The sequence below is a fragment of the Staurois parvus genome, unplaced genomic scaffold (assembly GCF_062004578.1).
Source record: "Staurois parvus isolate SC_StPar_1 unplaced genomic scaffold, SC_StPar_1.0 ptg000672l, whole genome shotgun sequence".
Classification (NCBI taxonomy): Eukaryota; Metazoa; Chordata; class Amphibia; order Anura; family Ranidae; genus Staurois; species Staurois parvus.
Window position 1 is genome coordinate 2,155,001 of NW_028318468.1, and position 19,114 is coordinate 2,174,114.

Below are 19,114 nucleotides of genomic sequence, written 5' to 3' on the forward strand. Positions count from 1 at the left end.
GAACGTAGTGACGTGTGTGAGCTTTAAATCCCCCATGTGCCGACAGGCAGGCTGAGCACTGAGCCGGTCCGATGTGGAGTTGTTAGTCCGCCTCCCCAGTGCCAAGGATCGCACACAGCAGCAGTAGAGGAGAGCGCTGCCAGGTAGATCGCGCATGCTGCTGCTCCAGTCACATGCTCCGAGGGACTTTTCCATCAGGACATTGAATTGACTTGTCGCCCTGGACCTTAATGAACAAATCCAGCAAATCGTCAGAGATTACTCCCAAAAGCATTAAAGAACCAGCGTGGTGTCGCCATGAGCTGTTTGGATGTAATGTACCAAGTGTATGGTCCTCCTCAGCCTTACTTTACCACCGCCTATAGTCCTTACCACCAGGTGCGTTGTGCCAGGATGAGCCCCCTCATCTGTCTGCATGTACGGGGAGAGAGATAAATGGACTATCACCTTTTTATAGATAGAAATGATGAGTTTATTCGGCGAACGCTGAGATTGCTCAGTGCTGTATGTACATGTATACTGGGGGATATGATCATAGCACTGCTGTTCTGAAAATGCTAGTTGCCTGGTTGTCATGCTGATCCAGTGGCTTTGGTACTTTCTGAGGACACTGACCTAGAACAAATCTGCAGATCAGTAGCTCAGACTTCTAATGTGCATGCCTGTTCTATATTAATGATTAGCAGCCAGAAACAGCCAGGCAAGAGAACTGAAGCCAGAGACAGCCAGGCAAATGGGGGTTTTTAGGATGGAAATCTCAATGTTTCTTCCAGTGCAGGAGGTGTCATTCCCACGTTATTTCCAAAGAGTGCAGAGAGCTGCTAAACTCACTCAGAAGTCATCTATTGGACATCAAATAATAATTAGAGATTCAGTATATAAACATATTTGATGTGATCAGAAGAGAGTGGTATTAAGTGTGTGAGATCCCATGCCCATACATTGCCCCAGTATATGAATGGTGTACAGGCCATCCTGAGTGTGTCGGGCTGGGGAGCCGCATTTCCCACACTCTGCACCTGTTCTCGTCTATTTCTCCTCTGTGTACATTCACCAGAAACCCTGCAATCTCCCATTGTTTCCTCCCTGGGCGAAACCAATCGCTCACCAGTTTCCCATCACTGGCTGCTAAGGGTGTCTAATGCACTTCCAGGCGGGACATCTCTTGTGTACTGTATAGTAGGATCACTTTTCTGCACTTCTCTTTATCAATTGTCTGCACTCTTCTGCATTATATAGTATGGATCCAGTGTATAGTATGATCACTTCTCTGCACTCCTCTTTATCAATTCTCTGCACTCTTCTGTATTATATAGTATGGATCCAGTGTATAGTATGATCACTTCTCTGCACTCCTCTTTATCAATTCTCTGCACTCTTCTGCATTATATAGTATGGATCCAGTGTATAGTATGATCAATTCTCTGCACTCCTCTTTATCAATTCTCTGCACTCTTCTGCATTATATAGTATGGATCCAGTGTATAGTATGATCAATTCTCTGCACTCTTCTGCATTATATAGTATGGATCCACTGTATAGTAGGATCACTTTTCTGCACTCCTCTTTATCAATTCTCTGCACTCTTCTGCATTATATAGTATGGATCCAGTGTATAGTATGATCAATTCTCTGCACTCTTCTGCATTATATAGTATGGATCCAGTGTATAGTAGGATCACTTTTCTGCACTCCTCTTTATCAATTCTCTGCACTCTTCTGCATTATATAGTATGGATCCAGTGTATAGTATGATCAATTCTCTGCACTCTTCTGCATTATATAGTATGGATCCAGTGTATAGTAGGATCACTTTTCTGCACTCCTCTTTATCAATTCTCTGCACTCTTCTGCATTATATAGTATGGATCCAGTGTATAGTATGATCAATTCTCTGCACTCTTCTGCCTTATATAGTATGGATCCAGTGTATAGTATGATCACTTCTCTGCACTCCTCTTTATCAATTCTCTGCACTCTTCTGCATTATATAGTATGGATCCAGTGTATAGTAGGATCACTTTTCTGCACTCCTCTTTATCAATTCTCTGCACTCTCCTGCATTATATAGTATGGATCCAGTGTATAGTATGATCAATTCTCTGCACTCTTCTGCATTATATAGTATGGATCCAGTGTATAGTATGATCACTTCTCTGCACTCCTCTTTATCAGTTCTCTGCACTCTTCTGCATTATATAGTATGGATCCAGTGTATAGTATGATCACTTTTCTGCACTCCTCTTTATCAATTCTCTGCACTCTTCTGCATTATATAGTATGGATCCAGTGTATAGTATGATCAATTCTCTGCACTCTTCTGCATTATATAGTATGGATCCAGTGTATAGTATGATCACTTCTCTGCACTCCTCTTTATCAATTCTCTGCACTCTTCTGCATTATATAGTATGGATCCAGTGTATAGTATGATCACCTCTCTGCAGTCTTCTTTATGAATTCTCTGCATTTTTCTGCATTATATAGTATGGATCCAGTGTATAGTATGATCACCTCTCTGCTGTCTTCTTTATGAATTCTCTGCACTTTTCTGTATTTTATAGTATGGATCCAGTGTATAGTATGATCACCTCTCCGCAGTCTTCTTTATGAATTCTCTGCACTTTTCTGCATTATAAAGTATGGATCCAGTGTATAATATGATCACCTCTCTGCACTCTTCTTTATGAATTATCTGCACTTTTCTGTATTATATAGTATGGATCCAGTGTATAGTATGATCACCTCTCTGCACTTTTCTTTATGAATTCTCTGCACTTTTCTGTATTATATAGTATGGATCCAGTGTAGTATGATCATCTCTCCGCTCTCTTCTTTATGAATTCTCTGCACTTTTAAGTATTATATACTATGGACCCACTGTATCGTATAATCACTTCTATGCACTTTTTTGTACTAATATGATCCCACTGTATAGTTGAATCACTTCTCTGCGCTCTTCTTTATGAATTCTCTGCACTCTTCTGTACTATACAGTGTGATGAGCACCTCTCTGCACTCTTCTGTACTATATGATCACCTCTCTGTACTTCTCTGCATACATTTTCTGCATTTTCCTGTGCTATGTAGTGTGATAACCTCTTTGCACTTTTCTGTGTGAATTTTCTGCAATCTTCTGTACTACATATGATCACTTCTCTGAATTCTTCTTTATGAATTCTCCGCAGTCGTCTGTGCTATATACTATGACCGCTTCTCTGCACTATTCTGCATGCATTCTCTGCACTTTTCTGTAGCATGGTCACACTTTATTGCACGATCGCTCTTTTGTATGAATTATCTACACTCAGCTGTATTTTAGAGTATCATGACTTTTCTGCACTCTTCGACACTTTACAGCTTAAATTGTGTGTACTCTCCTTTTCTTTATAGTATGATGACTTCTCTGTACTCTTATGTACTATATAGTGTTGTTTTTCTGTCCTATATAGCCCGACCTCACTGCGTTTTTTCTGTACTTTATAGTGTGACTTTGGAATACTATATAACTGAACTTCTGTGCACTCTTCCATACTTTATAGTGTGAGTTTGGAGTACTATATAACTGCACTTCGCTGAACTCTTCCATACTTTATAGTGTGAGTTTGGACTATATAACTGTACTTCTGTGCACGTTTCCATACTTTACAGTGTGAGTTTGAAATAATATATAACTGCACTTCGCTAAACTCTTCCATACTTTATAGTGTGAGTTTGGAGTACTATATAATTATACTTCTGTGCACTCTTCCATACTTTATAGTGTGAGTTTGGAATACTATATAACTGCACTTCGCTAAACTCTTCCATACTTTATAGTGTGAGTTTGGAGTACTATATAACTGCACTTCGCTGCACCCTTCCATACTTTATAGTGTGAGTTTGGAGTACTGTTATACTGTACAGCCTGCCTTATCTGCACTCTACCATTCTCTATAGGGTGACTTTGGTGTGATATGTAACCGTCCTTCTCTATTCTCTGTATACTTTATAGTAGGGCTTCTCTGCACTCATCTGTCCTTTACAACCTTACACGCATCCTTTGCAATATATAGTATGACTTGTCTGTACTATATAGTCTTCTTTCTGTGCGCCTCTCTATACTTTATGGTGGGACTTGTCTGTACTATATAGACCTCTTTCTGTGCACATCCCTATACTATATAGTGGGACTTGTCTCTACTATATAGACCTCTTTCTGTGCACATCCCTATACTATATAGTGGGACTTGTTTGTACTATATAGACTTCTTTCTGTGCACATCCCTATACTATATAGTGGGACTTGTCTGTACTATATAGACTTCTTTCTGTGCACATCCCTATACTATATAGTGGGACTTGTCTCTACTATATAGACCTCTTTCTGTGCACATCCCTATACTATATAGTGGGACTTGTTTGTACTATATAGACTTCTTTCTGTGCACATCCCTATACTATATAGTGGGACTTGTCTGTACTATATAGACTTATTTCTGTGCACATCCCTATACATATTGTGGGACTTGTCTGTACTATATAGTCCTGTTTCTCTGCACTCGTCTGTAAAATATTGCATTGCCTGTCTATACTATATTATGTTATTTCCATGCACTTCTCTATACTATATAGTGGGACTTGTCTGTATAGTCCTATTTCTATACACTCTTCTGTACTATAGAGTATCTCCTGTCTATATTATATTCTGTATTATATCTAATGTTTGTGTCATTCCTCTGCACTATAGTGTGACTTGTCTGTACTCTAGTCTCATTTCTTTGCACTCTTATGTACTGTATAGCATGACTTGTCTGTACACTACTATACTTTTTTGTACCGGGCATCTTCTGTACCATATAGTCTGATTTCTCTTCTGTACTTTGTAGCCTGACTAGTCTGCACACCTCTTGTACATTATAACATGCGTCCTCTCTCTGCACCACTCTGTATTTTTATAGGGTGCTTTGGAGCATTACTTTTTATCAAGTAAACTTCTGGAGCTGTGTAACCTGCAATTCCGCCTCTAGTTTCTATTCTTCAGCTGATTATGTATTTTGTATAATGAATCTGGACTGGGAAAATTATACATTCAGCTGAGTATGCAGATTATTAAGAAGATATGATAATTGATAAAAAAAGAACTGAATCAAATCGATAAGACCATAGACAGACAAATAGATATATATTCGCTTGCTTTACTTGATAATATCCATTGCTTGCTGCCCAGAGATTCGATCTTGTTGCATTAATCCTATGTTGTTAATAAATCTACACATTCCTTATATCAATATAAGTTTGATATTAACCGATTTTCTGCCAATAATGTCTAGTTTACCTAATGGTATATTTTTTTTCGTATCTCATTTGCTGTCAAGGAGGTTTATATATTTGTTTATGATAATCTGCTTAAATCACTAACCATTTTATTTGCCAATAATGTACCCAATGTGACAATAAATAAACTCATTGGCTGTCAAGGAGGTTTATATATTAGTTTATGATGATCTAATTAAATCATTAACCATTTATTTTGCCAATAATGGACCCAATGTGAGAATAAATAAACACATTGGCTTTCAAGGAGGTTTATATATTCGTTTATGATGATCTAATTAAATCATTAACCATTTATGTTGCCAATAATGGACCCAATGTGAGAATAAATAAACTCATTGGCTTTCAAGGAGGTTTATATATTCGTTTATGATAATGTGATAACAAAACATATTAACCATTTCTGGCCAATAATGGACCCAATGTGACAATAAATAAACTCATTAGCTGTCAAGAAAATGTATAAACGTTTATGATAATCTGATAGTAACATTATATGATATTAACCCCTTTGCTACCAGGGGTCTCTAGCTATTGGTTTATATACCTGTGAAATGGTCAGTAACCCCTTTAATGGAATGTGTAGCTACTGGTTCGCTTCCATTTGATATTAACCCCTTGCTGCCAAGAATGTCAATGACTTACTCAGTATAAGGAGCTATAGAGCCGCAGACACTAGTGCGACAAACAAGTCTTGGCATTGGGTTCGCAGAGCTGATGAAGGACTAGGGAAATGACTATTGGATGTGAACATTTGTTGTTCCATGGGAGATGGACAATAACAAGTGTGCCTGGCTGTCATAGCTCTCAGCATAGGAGATATGTTGTTGTACAGAGTCATTCTACATGTGTGGCTGATGGGACAGGGATTGTCTAACCTCACTCAGTACATAATGCACATCTCTCTATTACTTTCTTTCTCATCTGTGCTGTTGCTTCAGGAATTAAAACTTGCCTGATGGTTGTTGTCTGTTTATATTACACAGAAACTAGCCTTTTACTCCAAGATGCAGGAAGCCCCAGAGAGTGGCAGCAACAGCAATGGTAGCAGTGGCAGCAGTGGCAGCTCTTTCTCCAGCCATACCCCAGCCAATATTAAAGAAGAGGACTGCAGCCCAGAGAAGGAGAGCCCTCCAGAAGCTGAATACATTAGCTCCAGATGTGTCCTGTTCACCTATTTCCAGGGAGATATCAGCTCAGTGGTGGATGAGCACTTCAGCAGAGCTCTCAGCCAGCCCAGCAGTTATTCCCCAAGCAGTGCTGCTGCCAAGACTAGCAGGGGTGCCAGCTCATGGAGGGGTGAGTGCAGCATCACTGTGCCTGGATTATTGGAATGTCCCTGTGCCTTGTGCTTTAACCTATTAAATGAACACATGAGATCATTTTATCTTTTATAGATAGCCAATCTAAAAATGTACTGTATCCTGATAACTGTAGGCAGTTAATATGTATTGATATTTATTATTACAGGTATATATATATATAGCTCTGGTAATTTAGATAGCACTTTACATATTGTACATTCACATCAGTGCCTGCCCTCAAGGAGCTTACAATCTAAGGTCCCTATCTTGCATGCATATATACACATAGTAGGACCAATTTAGATAGCAGCCAATTAACCTACCATATCATTCAACAGATTCCTTTTTTGAATTTTGCATGTCTATATTTGTAGACTATGCCATATTTATGTTCCAGGCTAATCTGTCCAGCAAAAGACAGGGGCCAGGACAAACATGATCACAACACAGCCAATAATGCTCACCTTCTATTCATATGGTGTACATGTAAAAAAAAAAAAAAATCAAGTTACAGTAACTGTTAAAGTGCCCTATAGCAGGGTTATAGTTTGTCTTAACCATGTCATTTACATGAGCAGAAAACTTTCAATGCATAATGATGCAAAATTTAAAAAAATAAAATAATCTGCTGAATATGATCATTACATGCATTAGCTGCATACAGTTATCTTCATAAATAAAGCTGTCCCTTTAAGCATTCAAGTTAGTATTACTGCAATGGTGAGTGGAGCAGAACAATTTGTGCCAAGGGTCAGCTGTCGGGTTATACAATGTGAACATTCTGAAAATGATTTGATAATATTTTATAAGAAACAACAACTCACTTTAACTCTCTAAATTTGTATGTTGATGTCAGAAAAAGTGATAGTGGGTTTAAAGATATGTGTCATCCTTGCTACAAAAATAGTACCTTTCATAGTATATTATTGGAATACATCCTTTGTTATATTTAGTGTATGAATATACAACAATACATTTAAACATATAGAGGGAAGAGGACTACATATGTAGAAGAATATGTTTAAGCCAGTAAAAATCTTTAAGACCATGATCATGTTTATTTTTACCTTGTATCTTTGTGCTATAAAGTTTGCATTTTGAATAATGAGGTCCAGCTATCTGAATAAGTTCTTAGTGGACCTTGATGCATGTATTTATATTACAGGTGTACATGCATTATACATATGTAATGGGATTGACTCACTAAAGGCAAAAAGACCATTTACTAATTACTTTCCAAGGGAAGTTGCACTTTGCAAGGGAATTTTCCCTGGAGCTTAGTAAAAGAGGTGAAGCTCTACTGTCTCCCGTCATCATTTTTTTATATTTCCTTGCATAAGATGGGATATTATTTACTAAGTGAAATTTAACTACATTTACTAAGCTCTGGGAAACATTCCCCTGCAAAGTGCAACTTTCTCTATCAAAGTGAACAGTCTGTTTGCCTTTAGTAAATCAACTCCAAACTATCTTAAGCTGTATTCCATACATGACAAACATGTGTAATAAAATTATTCGGTATTTATTTATTTATTTATTTATTTCAGGTACTTATATAGTGCTGTCAATTTACGCAGCGCTTTACACATATATTGTACATTCACATCAGTCCCTAACCCTTAAGGGGCGTACAATCTAAGGTCCCTAACTCACATTCATGCATACACATACTAGAGCCAATTTAGACAGGAGCCAATTAACCTACCGGCATGTCTTTGGAGTAGCAAAGCATTTTAATGCTTACAGTTTTGAATATGTGCTTATGAGGTAAAAAAATTACTACAGGTCAGGGGCAGACTGACCATTTGGAAACTCGGGCACTGCCCGAGGGCCCGGGGTCAGTAGGGGGCCCCATGAGATGCCTCTGGTACCTTTTTCATAGGCTTTTTTGAGTTTGGGCAAGGACACAGGGGCCCCATGATCCCCTATTGCCCGGGGGCCCCATGAGTTGTCAGTCCGCCCCTGCTACAGGTTACTTAGGAAGTATATGTTTAGGCAGATATTTTATATCATAATTGAAGAGAATGGTATATCCAGGGTCAAGGCAGGGGCAGAAGAGGCATCCGTCTTAGGCATCGTGCTGCAGGGGGCGCAGCTGAGATAGGAGCCTCTCCAGTATCTACAGTTTTTGGTTTCTAGGCCATTTCTTTTCATGGCAGTTAAAGTCTGATTTTTAGCAGTTAAATGAATTTTAACAGTACTATTCCTCCTATATGATAATAATCCTTACATATTTTAAATAGGTGTTTCTACTAAGAGGTCATGAGTTCCAACAGCATTTGATATATTTGAATGGAACAAATTTGGATACTGCTGAAATGAGTTTGACTGATTGACAAAACAGTTTACAGCCAGTAAGAGACATTTGTTATGTCTGTCTTGGACGAATACTTAGTGCTCTGGTTTCAAACATGCACAGAAATGCAGAACATTCATTTTTATGGCAGAGGAGACCTCAGTGAGTTTTGAAGAGCTAAGCTGTCCGCTAAGACGGATTAAATCTATAATGCTTTGCATGCTGTCTTGATGAATAATACTAGCAATGAACCTAGAGGAGAAGAAAAGTACAACTGAAACAGGTGACAGCCATGGTGTGCATAAAATTAATTAAAATGTAATATAAGTCAGGCAAACAAGTGCTGCTCATTCAAGAGTTCAAACAATAATGCTTAGCTTTATTAGTTGGTATTAATATTATTTTCATTGTTACACATTATAGTGGAGTAACCTATTATGTAGTGTTCTACTAAGGATTCACATCAGAGATGGACTTAAAAACTATTTGTAGACAATTAACTAGTAATAGTGTTTTATTTATTATATCTTTTATTAAATGTTATTACAATACATAAAACAGCTATATAACATTTGTCACAACATATACATCCACTTTAACCCCATTTCCACCCCCCTAATCCCTTCCTCCCATAATAATGTTTTTTTTCTCCACTTCTTGCATGCATCTTATGATTGGGTATGATTATATATGCTTATGTACTGCAGGCACCTGCTGCTCTATTCTTATCATATTATCTTATCACAGGGGTACAGTAGTCCACGCTGACAGCCTTTTCATCAGTTAAGCTTTAGCAATGGTCTATGCTAAAGCCATGGGTATTCTATACAGTTCTAGTCATTTGGTTCTGAAAATCAAAATGCTGAGATCATGTGTTAAACAATTGCTCAGTTAATGTCGCTGAACTACATTTGCAACAAATTGCCCATAACTGGTCACACATTTGCATTATGGGTGGCACATGATCTAATTAAACAACTAATATGTCCTTAGACTGTGTGGAAAAATTAATGCAAATATGAAGGCACACCCTTGGTAAATGTTATACTCTTTCATGTGCCCATAACATACATTATTGGCTGCATGTAGTAGGCAATATTAACCTACAGGTTTTGGTTGTGTTTTTTTTAATTACATTTGCAATATAAATGTCCAGTTCTCCAGACTAAGTAATACTAAGTAACAGCTCATATCAATGTACACTAGTAGAGGGGATGGTTTACAAAAGAAATCATTTTAGCCTTTGTTCATGTCAAATATCCAGGCAGCTTCAAGGTAATATATAGAATATTCCTCTGAAATGAACTGGGGATTTAACTAAGCACAGGCTGGAGTAAAAAGTACTACTTAACTAAATCAGCTTCAATGCAGAGTTGTTAATATTAAATTGTATTCTTAACAACAAAACAACATATAATTCCCTTGGGTGAAATCAGATCAGTACAAGATTAGTTCTGAGTGGCTGCTATGGGTTACTACATTGAATTAGAATTTAAGAATCAGGAACTATAAAATATAAAGCTGAAAATGATTAGAATAACACCTGTTAAAGGGGATCTGTAATAAACAAAATAAAAACAAGACTCCCAACAATCACTAATTACATAAAATAGCATATTTTTGCCTGTCAGTGTCCATTGTAAAGTTAAACCGTAATTAAGAATGCACTGTGGGCACCACTGTGTATTGCTGCCCAGGCACAGAGCAATGTCAAAAAGTCCAACACTATGTTTCTAGGCTTCAATCTGCAAAAGTGTTGGCGATTTAAATACTAAAATGTTCAACTTTCCAGTGCTGGCTGCTTGGAAATGTCATCCTGAATGTAGACAGTAATAGCAATTTCTGCAGTATCTCAAGGCTCTATTCTACAACACTAATGTTTGCTCACATGTGGCCCTTGATACACTATGGGGGTTATTTACTAAAACCCAACTGCACAGAAACCAATCAGGTTCCAGATCTTAACTGAACAAGCTAATGTTAGAAGCCGATTGGCTACCATGCATAGCTGCACCAGATTCTAAGTGCACCAGTTTCAGTAAATCTCCCCCTTAGAGTAACAAAAACAACTATTCCTTATGCCCCTTACTTTCATAGAACAGATACTTTGCAGCATTTTAATGCACAATTCGTTCACATCAGTCCTTGTCAGAGACACTTCCACCCTACTTTCCGCTGTCATGCACAGAGACTCGCAGTAGGGCCAGTTACTTAGTGGAAGCTAATATATTTACCAGCGGGGCGGACTGACAACTCATGGGGCCCCCGGACAATAGGGGATCATGGGGCTCCTGTGTCCTTGCCCAAAAGCAAACAAGCCTATGAAAAAGGTACCAGGGGCATCTCATGGGGCCCCCTATTGACCCAGGGCCCTCGTGCAGTGCCCGAGTTTCCAAATGGTCAGTCCGCCCCTGTTTTTCAAATGTGGAAGGAAATCTAAACAACTGTAGGAAACATAGGGAACACATCCAAACTTAATGCAGATTGTAAACTAATAGTTTCCGAATTTTACTGCATTTGGCAAAGGGTTTTAATGAATTGAGCATAGTTTGTGTCATGTGGGTTTCTTTTTCAAAATAAAAGAGCTCAACGATAGTACATAGATGATAGTACATCTCACTAATTACAAACTGCATTTAGAGTTATTTTAAATGTAAACCTAACTGGTTTTAGAAATATGTTGCATGCAAATGTTTTAATGAAAGAAACATTGATAACAATATTTGGTTTTAAAAGTATGGATGCATTTATTTCTGTTTTCTTTACTTACTACATTTCCAACATATTCACAGTGTGTTTTAAAAATGGTTTCCTGAACACATTATGGTTGTTTTCCCTTGTCCAATGTATTTTCCTTGTAACATGTTTCGCAGGGGCACTCAAATACCAGCTTCACCTGCAGTGGAAGTGCAGTTGAAACCTTAGATGGCTTGTTTAGACCTAGCAAGGCAAAGGGAGCTAGGAAGCGTGACCAATAAATGCTGGCACACTGATGAGACTCACAATGAATTTACATGTGTAAGACTGTGGTCTGAAGATCTGACTGCTGCTAGTCCATTCAGAAAATGAACCTGCCACATCAACAGCCCAATCTGAAAAAGAGTGGCCATTGTTGTGGACAGATCATCGATATATATGTGCATCTAATGCCTTTTTGAATTCCCATAATGCCTCAGGTAAATTAGAAAAGATTATACATGTGCCGAAATGGGTTTTATACAGTATTTTTACCCATTTCTGAATTCACTATCTATGAGGATATGGGTCTGCCCCAAAAGCAGTATCTTCCATATAAAACAGATTATTGGCCCAGGTACATGCAGGGTGCCTTTAATTGTACTCGAACATTACAGTTATTCTGTATAAACATTTTGGCGGTCATTTACTTTATATTTATATTTATCCATATAATACTGTTATCCTTCAACTAATTAACCAGAGACTAAGGAAGGGGATGTATAGTTTTAAGCACATATTAATTTGAAGTTGTGTTTGTAGGAAGCATAGGTATGCTTAGGGTTAGATTTAGTAACTTTAGTTTTTTACATATAGCATTATTTTTGCATTTGCTCAAAATTAAGTTCACATTAGATTCTGAAATGTTGGTGAGAAGTTTGCGTATTGTAAAGCAGTTGTCTAATAGCTATGCATGTAAATTTGAGACTATGGGGCAGTCATTAGAGCTAACAGGTTGTCTGTGCCAAGATGCCAGGATGGATGGGCTAAAAAAAGCATAGGTCCAGGCTTTACAAATTTCATAGTAATGATGATGCATTAGTAATGTGCTGAAAGGTCAAAATATTAATTGATGATATCAATAGATAATATTAAAACAGTGTTCTGTATTAAAATAAATCTATAAAAACTGGAGAAAGCTGGAGTTGTTGTCCAGAGCAATCAATCAGATCTTCATATCCAACCTGCACTTAAAGGATTTATCATCTAGAATCTGGCTGCTTTGGGTAGTAATTACATTTCTACAGTTCTATTAATCAATTCCAAAACATAAATGCATTGAAAACATTATTTAGATACCATAGGGCTATAGATATTATTTTTGCAAATTTTAGAACTTTTCTCAATGTATGTGTTGGTGTTCCTTCATTTAGCAGAGTATTATGAGAATTATTATTAATTATGGAGGGATATATTTGATTTTAATTACATTTTATGGTTATTTTTGTCTTTTAACAGAAACAACTTTTCCCATGAGTCAAAGAAGTTTTCCTCCATCCTTCTGGAACAGCAGTTACCAGCCAAATGCAGTTGCTGCTGCCTCATCGCTGGGCAGCAGCTTAGGCAGCCCACTTACTGGTCCTCACAGTGAAATTCCTTTTGGAGCAGATCCTTATTCCCCTGCTTCTCTTCATAGTCACCTACACCAGGGTCCACCTGAGCCCTGGCACCATGCCCACCACCATCACCACCACCATCACCCATACTCAATTGGGGGAGCAATAAACAGTCAGGGTTCAAGTTATCCCCGGCCTGCCATGCATGAAGTTTATAGTACGCACTTCGATCCTCGCTACAGCTCTTTACTTGTTCCAGCATCAGTCCGACCCCACAGGATCACGCCTGCAGTTTCAGCACCTCCTGCAACACAGTGTGATTTAAGCAAGGCAGAAGCAGCAACCTCTGCATGGACAACTCCTGGGCCCTATCCAGGACCAGCAGGAGACATGGGACAAAGCCTTAGCTTAAATGTGGATGCAGGTAAGCACTGTCTGAAAATTTAAATTGACCTGGAAACTTGTTTTAGGATTGTACATGTAAAGAGCAGTATTTCTTGCACGACAAATTTAGGCACTGAACAGACACAAATTAACTATTTTTCAGGTGCATTTTGTTAACAAAAAATATATATTCAATATAGCAATAAATATATTTCACTATGCCATCCTTTCTGCCATACATGGTATATGTAATTGCAAGTTTCTATGTACAAATGGTAGAAGCAGCACATGTGGTCATGACATCATTGGACAGTGAGAGTCTAGGCCCTTTTTCAACTTCCAATTGGGGCTGATTTACTAAAACTGGAGAGTGAAAAATCTAGTGCATCTATGCATGGTAGCCAATCAGCTTCTAACTTTAGCTTGTTCAATTAAGCTTTGACAAAAAAAAAGCTGGAAGCTGATTGGTTTCTGTGCAGAGCTGCATCAGATTTTTCACTCTCCATTTCTAGTAAATCAACTCTAATGTCTCTTTTCTATGCTCAGCTTGACAGTAGGCAGCAGAACAGCCACCATTTACTAGTGTTTAGGTGATTTGAAAATTGTAAGAAGATTTATAAAGGAAGGGGCTTTTATCCAATACTCATAAACAGTTACCCCATTTTCCAGAAGGGGTAAAGAAAGGACTAGGGTGCATTTAAATTTGCATCCAAACCATCAAGTTTGGAAAGTTTTTAACTTCTTTCATAACAGATGATAAACCTTCAAAACCTGGTTTAAATGTGTTAAACCTTCCCCTATAATCATACTATACTCAGTAGTATAATCTGCAACAGATTATGGAACTGTTATTTCTGCTACATACTAGCCACATGTATAAAAGGTTACCTACACACCAGTCATTACTTTGGTAGCTCTGAGGGAACAGTCCTTAGTCAAATCTTTCATATATACTTTTGCTTTATAGAAATGCTCTACATAGGCCACCAGTTTCATAGGCAAGTTATCCACTAAATGACAGTTATATAATGCACACTAGCCATCAGTTTGTGGTCTTATTATGCAGTACCACCTGTTAAGAGTCCTTGCTAAACACTTGAACCAAATACTATGATTCTTTTAAATATTCTCTACTATATATGTAATAGAGTTACATGGGCAAATTAATTACTAAAGGCAAAAAGGCTTTCCACTTTGCATGGAAAGATGCCTTATTGCAAAGGAAAAAGTAAAACAAAAAAACAGCATTTTTACTTGCACTTGATTGGATGATAGAAGTCAGCAAAGCTTCACCTTATTTACTATGCTCTGGGACACATTTCCTTGCAAAATGCAAATTCACTTACAATCCAGCCTATTTCCTCTAGTACAGGGGTCTCCAAACTATGGCCCTCCAGCTGTTGAAGGGGAGTCTTGCTTGTGGCTGTCAGAGTCTTGCAAGGCCTCATGGGACTTGCAGTTCCTCCCCACCTGGAGAGCCATTGTTTGGAGACCCCTGTTCTAGTAAATCATCCCCTAAACAACCTGTATCCAAGAGCAGGTGTGATGTCCACTAATACGCTAAACACTATCCATAAAGTCCTGCTGTAGGATAGGCAGAGGATTTGCTAAGTGTTAGTAGATCAGAAAGCTTAGCAACATGTTAGTCAACAGCTCTTATGTCCTATTAAACTAAGCAGTCAAACTAAAGGTTTGTATGCATTCCCTTAAAGTATTTTAAATATATTCATTAGGCTGCAATTTTGGCTACTAAGTATCCCCTTAATGGTGTTCACCTAAAATTAGCGAGAATAAGCTCAATTCTTTCTACTGTTTAAGAAAATGTTGTGTTTCTTTGTATTTAAAAGCATTCCAAACAAGTAATGATACTAAAAGACTCACAATGTGATGACACTTAACTACATTCAGTAGATGTATCTGAGTGCTAGCTGACTTCTCAGTTTTCTTTCTACTGGATTGTTTTTAAGTGCTTGTGCTTCACCTTCATTTTGGTAATGCAGTGCATTCCTCTCCTCTCAAGTCTTTGTTGTCTTTTTAAAGATATTCTCACTTGTTTTGTGAGTTAGAATTCGATTAGTTGATAAGTTCTGACTGGGTACGGAGTGGTAAACTAAGCTCTTCTGTTTTAGATCACAGTAATGTATAGGATATGCAAAGTCTTGAGCACAAGAGGAATGAGCTAACCATTACTGAGTTTAGAAAATATTAATCTTTATAAATAATAATTTATTTGGTAAAGAATTGCGACATGTCTCAAATTCTTGAAACGTTTTCAGTTCTAATAACCCAATCCTATAATTTAGAAAGGAAAGGTTAAAAAAGAAAGAAACAGTAGAGTGAGAAAAAGGTAATTTAAAAAATGTGTATAAAGTTAGAATAATGGTGGTCATACACTGGACGCTTTGGCCTGGATAATGTAAATATTAAAAGCTCATTCAAATGATCACCAATGATGTGCACTATTTTTTCAGATTATGGAAACTGCACTCACAGAATATGAACTTCCATAAATCACAGGGAAGCAATTGTGCATAAGACACCTATATCAAATGATGATGTAATAATAGCAATTGTGAGCAGCTAAAAAAATGTTTCACTCAGCTTACTCTTCACGTATTTTTTTTTTTTTTGCCTTCTATTGGAAGAGCTTTATCTTAAATTCTTTATTTTTTTGGAGGCTCACTGTTTGCATCAGACACATCAATTTCATGGTGCATAAAATAGTCATATAGGGGATGGTGCAAGTATAGTAAAGAAAAAGAATAAAAAGAATATAACAGTGTCAAATGGTAGTTATATGCACTGCTGAGTTGTTTTTTTTAACAAGAAATATACTCATACATTCAATAGGTTAAATAGCTATGCCAGCCTAATATCAAGGATGCAAGAAACTGCTTTAGGAATGATTTACTAAAGTAGTTTTTTTTCCTGGAGAATCAAATCTTGCTTCTATGCAGATGCCTCACACATATTCACAGGATGGAGATTAAAGATCTTTAGTGATTCAACCTGTTCATGTTCAAGGTTTTTTGATAAGGGTGCTTTGTCAGGTAGGAGCTATTCTTCATGGGCCCTGTTCACAGCACATAGGCAATTTTATGCTGCTGTCTTTCATAAAATAATTTGTAAGATGTAGAGCTTCACAGTTGCTGCCCTTAGAGGGAAGGATATTAATTACAAAATGTAATTTCCTAACAACAGGATTATTCAAGTTTAGTGTAACTGGCAAAAATGGACACATACTTTGGCTTTTCCAGAAGGCAGTTTGATTTTGTCCATGTTTTGCTTCATATAAAATGTAGAAGTCACAATCCTAAGTGTCATTTAGTCCATAAAAACCTTAGTCTAGAGATTTAGAATTAAAAATTACATCACCATTATATTCTTCAACTTGGAACCCAGTGAATTGTTGAATTCGAGGTTTTATTGTTTATAAATACAAAATTATATTTTTCTCCTAAATACTCTTTATTTATTCATTTTGACATGACACATAAGATAAGACAAAACAAAAAGAGGATAGGTCCCAATGGACTTATGCTTCTATCATATCATATCATATCATAGTAAAACCCATTGAGTCATTAAACTGCATTCTCAAATGCTATAATCCAACACAAAATATAGTAACTTGCCCTGTATGCAAGTAATAATTAATTTAAAGGACTATATTTTTATAGTACATGAATCTTTGCCTTAAGCTGTTTTATCTGGGCTGCTTTGTATCAAAAAACGTTCTAACAATTCAAACATCTTCTAGATACCACAACATAGCTGTTTCTTAAAACAGTGCTGGTGCTTGCTTTTGTTTCACCCTATCCTTAAACAGCTTGTACCTTTATCTCGCTCATCTTCTCATACACCTCTTTCTACCTTATTCTCATTCTCTGCCTCCTCCATTCCCAGGTTTACAGCCTCAGGATAAAAGCAAGGATCTGTACTGGTTTTAAAACTTGTTGCCCCTCTGCAGATCCTCTCCACCTTGTAGAATATGGTGGCTTTCTGAGCTGACATGGAGTTGCTTTGGTTTGGTGGTAACAGCTTGTAATCTTGGTTTGCAGCTCGACGCTACACCTTCTGTGGAGGACCTCTCCTGAGCTGATCTTCTTAAAGACTCTGAACCAAACCTTTTACAGCAAGGTCCAGAAACACATGTGCCCCAGCACTGAGACTGCAACAAGAGGATGGGAACAGGACTCCACTCTACAGGCCAAGTGAGAGGAGACATACTTATTTCCTCCTTGCTCAGAGACTCATATTTTTATTTAAGATGTGTTCAACAAAATAATTGATGCCACCAAAAATATAAATAGATATAATTATATATTAATATAAATCCAGTTGTTTTCTTATGAGGAAAAGAAAAAGACTATTTTTGTTGTGAATATTTTTTATGCCTATGTCAAAATTTACTTTCCAAACCAAGCTGCCTGTGAACAAAGACCCAGTGTATTTGTAATATTCCCTTTCTGACTGCACAGACAAAGCACACCATACACACATACAGACAATGGTAGCAAAAGAAACAAATAAACTTTGGTGGACTAAAAGCCCATGTGTGGACATACAATCCAGTCTGCTGTGAGTGGCAAGAATTTTCCAGAGCCACCTGCCCAAAGCTTATAGAAATGCAGCTGTTAGATGGACAACTGTTCAAACTCCAGAAATATGACAAGCAAGGTGGCACTTCTCAGGGTTTAGCCCAACAATTGCATCTGATTTTTTTTTTTACAAGGAGAATTTTATGATGAAAGAAGAAACGCTTTAGAACACTGACAGCCTCTACATGGATGGAACAACTGCAGCAGGTGAAAGGAGATACTTTGCAGAAACACATTTCAGAGTGGACAATTGATCTCCTCAGTGTGTGTATAAGTTGCTGTCATCCTGTCACTTTAATTTGTTTGAGATACTGTGAGAGATGTATTTAATTGTAGGGATTCTGCATTAAAATATTTTCATGTCCTTAGATGCGTTGATAAGCTAACCAAAATATTTTTTTTTTCTATTCTATTGACCAAGGCAATTCAACCAACGTCACACGTTAACTGATGAATGATGAGAACAAAAAAATGACAACCTAAAACACATAGGTGATTTATGAAAATGGAAGCCAAGAACACTGAAACAAATCTGAAGTTGCTGCAATTAACATTCATATTTGAAATTAAACATTAGATTTGATTGGTTGTTGAGCAATACCTTCTGTTTTGCTTTGGCTTTCTTTGCTCAAGATTTCATAAATCAACCCGTGTACAACATATATTAAACGTGATTCTGTCATGTGTCAAGTTAAACATAATGTTCTAAAATATTTTGAAAAATAATGAATCACTTTACTTTTTCAATTTTTTTTTCTAAAAAATGTGAATTTAGAGAAGTTGATGTTTTCTTTTAAAATTGTTGATTCTATGGGGGGTGTTTGCTAAAGCTGGTTCACTCAGAAGCTTGTGCACCTGTCCATTGTAGCCAATAAGCTTCTAACCTCAGCTTGTTTGATTAACCTCCCTAGCGGTCTGGTT

The 19,114-nt window shown here is 37.3% G+C and overlaps 1 protein-coding gene across 2 annotated transcripts in view; it reads left to right on the plus strand.

The window, feature by feature from the left end:
• The window catches only part of VGLL2 (vestigial like family member 2), an 18,565-nt gene extending 4 nt beyond the window's left edge, over nt 1-18,561 (plus strand). Inside the window, exons 1-4 of one of the 2 annotated variants that reach the window (XM_089652160.1) lie at nt 1-378; nt 6,303-6,615; nt 13,111-13,632; nt 17,499-17,647. The exon at nt 1-378 is cut by the window's left edge and continues 4 nt beyond it. In XM_089652160.1, the coding sequence (XP_089508286.1) occupies nt 298-378; nt 6,303-6,615; nt 13,111-13,632; nt 17,499-17,542 (960 nt within the window). In that variant the 5' untranslated portion in view covers nt 1-297 and the 3' untranslated portion in view covers nt 17,543-17,647. The other variant, XM_089652161.1, reaches the window with a different exon arrangement.
• Nucleotides 18,562-19,114: the final 553 nt, after the last annotated feature.